Source organism: Onthophagus taurus, chromosome 11 (assembly GCF_036711975.1).
Source record: "Onthophagus taurus isolate NC chromosome 11, IU_Otau_3.0, whole genome shotgun sequence".
In the NCBI taxonomy this organism is placed as follows: Eukaryota; Metazoa; Arthropoda; class Insecta; order Coleoptera; family Scarabaeidae; genus Onthophagus; species Onthophagus taurus.
The window spans coordinates 9,423,192-9,429,936 of NC_091976.1; the positions used below are offsets into that span (position 1 = coordinate 9,423,192).

At 33.0% G+C, this 6,745-nt stretch overlaps 1 protein-coding gene across 1 annotated transcript; it reads right to left on the minus strand.

Annotated features, from left to right (window-relative positions):
- Window positions 1–4,915: 4,915 nt before the first annotated feature.
- On the minus strand, window positions 4,916–6,148 carry LOC111419560 (uncharacterized). The gene has a single exon (XM_023052388.2). The coding sequence runs from the start codon at window positions 6,146–6,148 to the stop codon at window positions 4,916–4,918; it is 1,233 nt and encodes a 410-aa protein (XP_022908156.2).
- Window positions 6,149–6,745: the final 597 nt, after the last annotated feature.

A 6,745-nucleotide genomic window follows, 5' to 3' on the forward strand; every position in this document is an offset into this window, starting at 1 on the left:
GAACGCATAAAGGCGCGCCTCACAACTCTTGAATGCGCGTGCGCAGGAACTTGGGAATATTCCGGAAAATAATAATAACACAATTTAACACAATTTAATTCCCCCCCCCCAATCAACCCAATAAAAGTATTAATAAACATTTTTATAATAATAAACATTACATAATAAATAGTTACAAAAAAATAATAAAAACCTTAATGTTATGGTACTTTTTTTACAAATTCAATTATATGAGCGGGCTTCGGTTTACCACCATCCTTTATTATTATACACGATACATTGATCTTGTAACTCCAAAAAATTTCTTGATCGGTAGGTAAAAAAGAAACGTTGAGAAGCAAGCCCGCTTCTAACTCCACCACAACGGAAGGTGACGACCATGCGCAGCTCGTAAGACGTTTTCCATTAACAATAAATATGGTAAAAGGGGTAAATCCAACTCAACTTCGAATGAATTTTTTCTTTGGTTTAAACTCACAAAGACTGAAAAAAAAAACACAGAGACGACTATGAGACATTGCGCGCGGTTTACGTTTGACGGGTAAATCCAACTCAACTTCGAATAAATTTTTTCTTTGGTTTAAACTCACAGAGACCGAAAAAAAGAAAAACACAGAGACGACTACGAGACATTGCGAGCGGTTTACGTTTGACACGTTCGGTTTCTAAAGTAAAACTGATTATGAGTTACGCGATACAATGCTTTCCTCGCCGGGGCGGAAGTGTCAACTTACGACAATCGGCGCGGCGCATCACCAAGTAAAGTGCAATGCACCTCGCCGGCGGGAGTGTCAAGTTACAATCAATGCTGAGCAATGGAATAATTGACCTAAATGAAATGCTATACATATATATAATTAATATTAAGAAAGTAAAAAAAAATAATACAAATTATAAAATTTTTTAATGCGTTTTCATTAACAAAAATGATGTAAGTGAAAAAAAAATACATTTAAATAAAAGAAGGAAAAGGTTTCGGCGGCTCAGTGGTGATGTAAATTAACGAACTATATAATACAGACTTATTTAATTTAATTTAATTTTACGCGAATTGAACCGATAGCTGCAAGGTGAAATATAAATACTTTAAAGACAATAAACCACTGAACCACCGAAACCTTTTCAATTTAATATTAAAAGCCTAGCAGTTGAACGGAAATACAAACAAAAAAGATGCGTGTTTAAGAAATATATAAAACTTACTTATTTAATTGAATTTAAGCGGATTGAATTGATGGCTGTAAGGTGAAATAGAAACAACAAAATGATGTGTTTAAGAAATACATTTGTTATTATTTAATTTTTAAGAATATATAATTTTTATAATACAATTACATTTATATTAATACAGATGAACATCAGGGTCATCGGTCGGAAAGTTTTTACGTTTCAAGCTTCTTGACGAAATCCAATAAATATACAGGGTGTGTTTTACCAATGTCTTTTGCACCCTTATAAATTATAGACATTTTGCTAAGTTCCATAATTTCTTCGTCGGTAATATCTTCTGCGATGCGTCTTGGTAAATAAATTACGAATCCAGCCTCCAGTTCAAGTACCACGGACGGCCAAGAACACTTTTTAAGCCGTTTCGCACACTTAATCGGGTATGGAGTGTCTGTTTGAAGCGCAGAAATTGATTTTTTCGGTGGGAAATTGCACTGACCCAATTGACTTAGACGAGACATGATTTGTTTCGTAGATTAATAATAATAAAACGTAACCTGTTAGCTTGGAAATAGCTGTCATACTAAATAAATTATTTAGAACATGTAATTATATGTATGAAAATAATGGGGGTGGGGAAATGTGTAATAGAAGTTTCTAGAAGGATGATGCAATTCGCACGTCAGGTGTTATTGTTATCTAAAATGCAAATCAAGCAGTTTTTGTGTAATAGAAGTTTCTAGAAGGATGATGCAATTCGCACGCAGGTGTTATTGTTATCTAAAATGCAAATTAAGCAGTTTTTATTATTAAATCACCAAAGTTATGTAAAGTTCATTGAACCTCACCAACACTTGTTTCAACATGTTTAAACTTGTTTAAATTAAAATAAATATAATTTTTTAACGCAAGTATTCGTCAACATTCTTAATAGTAGTAAGACATTGCGCGCGGTTTACGTTTGACACGTTCGGTTTCTAAAGTAAAACTGATTATGAGTTACGCGATACAATGCTTTCCTCGCCGGGGCGGAAGTGTCAACTTACGACAATCGGCGCGGCGCATCACCAAGTAAAGTGCAATGCACCTCGCCGGCGGGAGTGTCAAGTTACAATCAATGCTGAGCAATGGAATAATTGACCTAAATGAAATGCTATACATATATATAATTAATATTAAGAAAGTAAAAAAAAATAATACAAATTATAAAATTTTTTAATGCGTTTTCATTAACAAAAATGATGTACGTGAAAAAAAAAACATTTAAATAAAAGAAGGAAAAGGTTTCGGCGGCTCAGTGGTGATGTAAATTAACGAACTATATAATACAGACTTATTTAATTTAATTTAATTTTACGCGAATTGAACCGATAGCTGCAAGGTGAAATATAAATACTTTAAAGACAATAAACCACTGAACCACCGAAACCTTTTCAATTTAATATTAAAAGCCTAGCAGTTGAACGGAAATACAAACAAAAAAGATGCGTGTTTAAGAAATATATAAAACTTACTTATTTAATTGAATTTAAGCGGATTGAATTGATGGCTGTAAGGTGAAATAGAAACAACAAAATGATGTGTTTAAGAAATACATTTGTTATTATTTAATTTTTAAGAATATATAATTTTTTATAATACAATTACATTTATATTAATACAGATGAACATCAGGGTCATCGGTCGGAAAGTTTTTACGTTTCAAGCTTCTTGACGAAATCCAATAAATATACAGGGTGTGTTTTACCAATGTCTTTTGCACCCTTATAAATTATAGACATTTTGCTAAGTTCCATAATTTCTTCGTCGGTAATATCTTCTGCGATGCGTCTTGGTAAATAAATTACGAATCCAGCCTCCAGTTCAAGTACCACGGACGGCCAAGAACACTTTTTAAGCCGTTTCGCACACTTAATCGGGTATGGAGTGTCTGTTTGAAGCGCAGAAATTGATTTTTTCGGTGGGAAATTGCACTGACCCAATTGACTTAGACGAGACATGATTTGTTTCGTAGATTAATAATAATAAAACGTAACCTGTTAGCTTGGAAATAGCTGTCATACTAAATAAATTATTTAGAACATGTAATTATATGTATGAAAATAATGGGGGTGGGGAAATGTGTAATAGAAGTTTCTAGAAGGATGATGCAATTCGCACGTCAGGTGTTATTGTTATCTAAAATGCAAATCAAGCAGTTTTTGTGTAATAGAAGTTTCTAGAAGGATGATGCAATTCGCACGCAGGTGTTATTGTTATCTAAAATGCAAATTAAGCAGTTTTTATTATTAAATCACCAAAGTTATGTAAAGTTCATTGAACCTCACCAACACTTGTTTCAACATGTTTAAACTTGTTTAAATTAAAATAAATATAATTTTTAACGCAAGTATTCGTCAACATTCTTAATAGTAGTAAGTTTAAACTCATGAAATCATATCAATATATTCCATTAAGTAATAATTTATTTCAGATAAATTTTGCAAGCAAAATTCTCGAATTAATTTTAACTTATCCTTCGAAAATTGAGTGTTCATAATAAAATCAATGTAATCATTAAAATGCAAATTGTCTAATACTTTTAATTTGTATGAAATTAAAAATTCCTTAGATAAAATGTCTTGAACTTCCATCAAGGTTAATATAATCGGAATAAAAAAATTATTTTCAGGGTCCATATCTTCATATGTGATGCACACACAATTCTCAACGTCTGCAGTAACTCTAAGAATTCCATCCGCTAACGGTATAATTTGGTCAGAAAAGTTCATTTTAAAACGAATGATTTTAAATACATTAATCAATTGTTCCCAATCTTCACGTAGAAAAGAGAGTATATGTGATTTCGATTCTACATCATTCCAAGATTTAAAAATCAATTTCACACATGTTATAAAACCTCTCGCCACACTAATACCAACTTTTATGTTAAATCTATCGATCGAATATAAGGTTTCACCAATAAATTTATTTTCTTTCTCTATATCATCACGAAACTTCTTCCATTGTTTATTAATTGATACCCAGTAAGGGCTTTCAGAAATTTCACACCCAGTGTTAACATCCATATTTCATCAAATTTAGTTGTAAACTGAATACATTAATTTTTTAATTATATGATATAACTCACACCCCCACCCTCTCCCAATAAATTTTACAACTATTATAATAATAAAACTACAATCAATTTTTTATTTAAAAATTATTATATTTACAACTTAAATACAAGTAACATTATTGTGATTATATAAAAATTTTTGTAAAATTAATACATTGTTTTGTGAACATACTGCTGGAGAGCCGGTGTGGAACCAACATTGATTGTTGGATGAATTTAATTTAGTCTCATCCTCTTCCGCAAATTCTAACGCAATATCCGTTAGTATTGAATTGCTGTTACGTGTTTTCAAAAACTGCTTCTTTTGATTTCCCTTAACAAATATTTGATCGTAGGAGGAAATTAAGGTATCAATTACATTTAGACCTTCTGATTGATTTATCCACCCATCGCTATATAGCAACCTGTGATGGTTGCGTTCCAAATATCTCACTGATCTTCGATCTCGAACGTTTAACTGTTGGAATGGTATACTAGCTTTTAAGTGTAAATGTATTATGTAGTCGGTGGTGATATCCACAAGAGTAAATTCTTTAACTTCGAATTTAGAATTGATGTAAAACCCCTGAACGTCTACAACCGCGATTTTGAACTTCATATTGTAAACTAACATATGACCTCATGTGTAATTTAATTTATAATTACAGATACCTCCCCACTCAAAGGTTTGTATGTATACATCGATTCTTGGAGTAGTATACAGTATGCTTTTGTATCAGGCGGAAAATCTTTACCGCTTTGAATTTCGATACGCACCTCACATGATGCGGATGGGGCGGCTTCTTCATCGTTATTCTTAGTGGTATCCACCACGAATAAAGGTCTTTTTTTAAAGCTTGCGAAATCCATAATCGGTTGTTTTCGAGATGTTTCCCAAATATATGGTTGAAATTCGGTATACATTTTATAGAGTTCAACATAATTTTCTTTCGCAAACTCCAAATTCATCGACTCGAATGGATAGCAGTATGAGTTTAGATATACTTTAAGATCTATAATGTTCAAGTGATCGAAAAGTGTACAATCTGAATTCGGCTGATCCTTTCGATTGGTTTGGAATGCAACTATAACGTATTGAGGTCTACCTCTGTTAGTTGTTGACGTGACCGACCAAATCTCTTTATTTCCCTTTCTCATTGAAGGTAGCTCATAAAAAGACCACTTCCGAAACGGTACGGGAATGTTTGCGTTTTTATTTAAACCATCTAACAGCTTCATCTTTATAGATGGGCTTGGGTACACATGTTTCGCCAACAATGTAACCGTTTTTACAGTAAACTCTGCGGTGCTAGAATCGGCTTTTGATGTAGATTTATAACAATTGGAGTCAGTACGACTTCTAACAAATCTAAATTTGAAGCGACCTCTCATAACGTGATTATAGTCCCTAAATAATCCGAAAGTATGACTTAATGGGATTTGAAACGTGAAATCCTTGTTCGCACTAACTGTAGGCAAATTTCCTTCGGGTGGCCATTTTAAACCAGCTATTTCTAAAGATTTGCATTCCACTTCGTTTTGTTGAAGTAGGGTTCGAATCAATGATGTTAAACCGGGTTCACGTACCCGTTCGATTTCAGTACCGTTATGCTCAAATGCGATATACTCAAATAGATATGTTGGTAAGTTGTGCGTTAGCTGGATAGTATCAGTTGGATCGTTTAATTTTTCTTTGTAATCTCCCTCAATACGTATATAACTTTCGAAGAACGAAAATAAAACATCTTCTTGGTTTAGTTCAATGGTGAATATATCGTTATTTTGAAAAGAATTTGTGGAAGGATGGTAACTATGCACTTCTTCTCTAGCGATCGAATTATCCACGATGGGTTCGCGGTATATATTTAACTTTTGTGTAGACATGATAACCCAACTGCTCGAGAAAACGTCTGTTGTCCGCTCGCAATGAAGTCTTTCTTTTAACTGATCTAGATGTTCTCTTTCCACCTGAGTTATAATGTTTTCTTTTGATAGATGAACGCTGTTGAGGATCGGTGGCTTTTAATTGGAACAACAGCCCCATTATGAAGTTCGTTTTAATTCTAATCTAATAACAATTTCTTCTCCACGAAAGTTTACCAATTTACCACGCTGATCAAGTAATCTTAGTGTAATGTTCGATATCGGACGATCGGTGTCCACTGGCAAATAAATGGGGTTCCTTGGCTCTATATTTATACTGAAACCAGGATCCACAGTTGGAGCGAATTCATATAGCGTGTGAGATAATTTGTTATTGTAATACGAGCCGGAAATTATATTACATTCCACTCGAACGGATGTCACACGTATTATATTTACCGGAAGATCTGATTTATGCTTTATCGATACATCTAGTTTACGATTGGAAAACCCCAATATAGAAGCTATCGTATTTGGTTGAGAGAAATCTATCTCAAAATAATCGCTTTTTATTTCACACTGCAAGGTGTTATTGTTAGCCTTGAGTGAAAAAAATTT

Coding starts and splice junctions, on each gene's coding strand:
- LOC111419560 (XM_023052388.2), bottom strand. CDS start 6,148: ATGTCTACACAAAAGTTAAATATATACCGCGAACCCATCGTGGATAAT.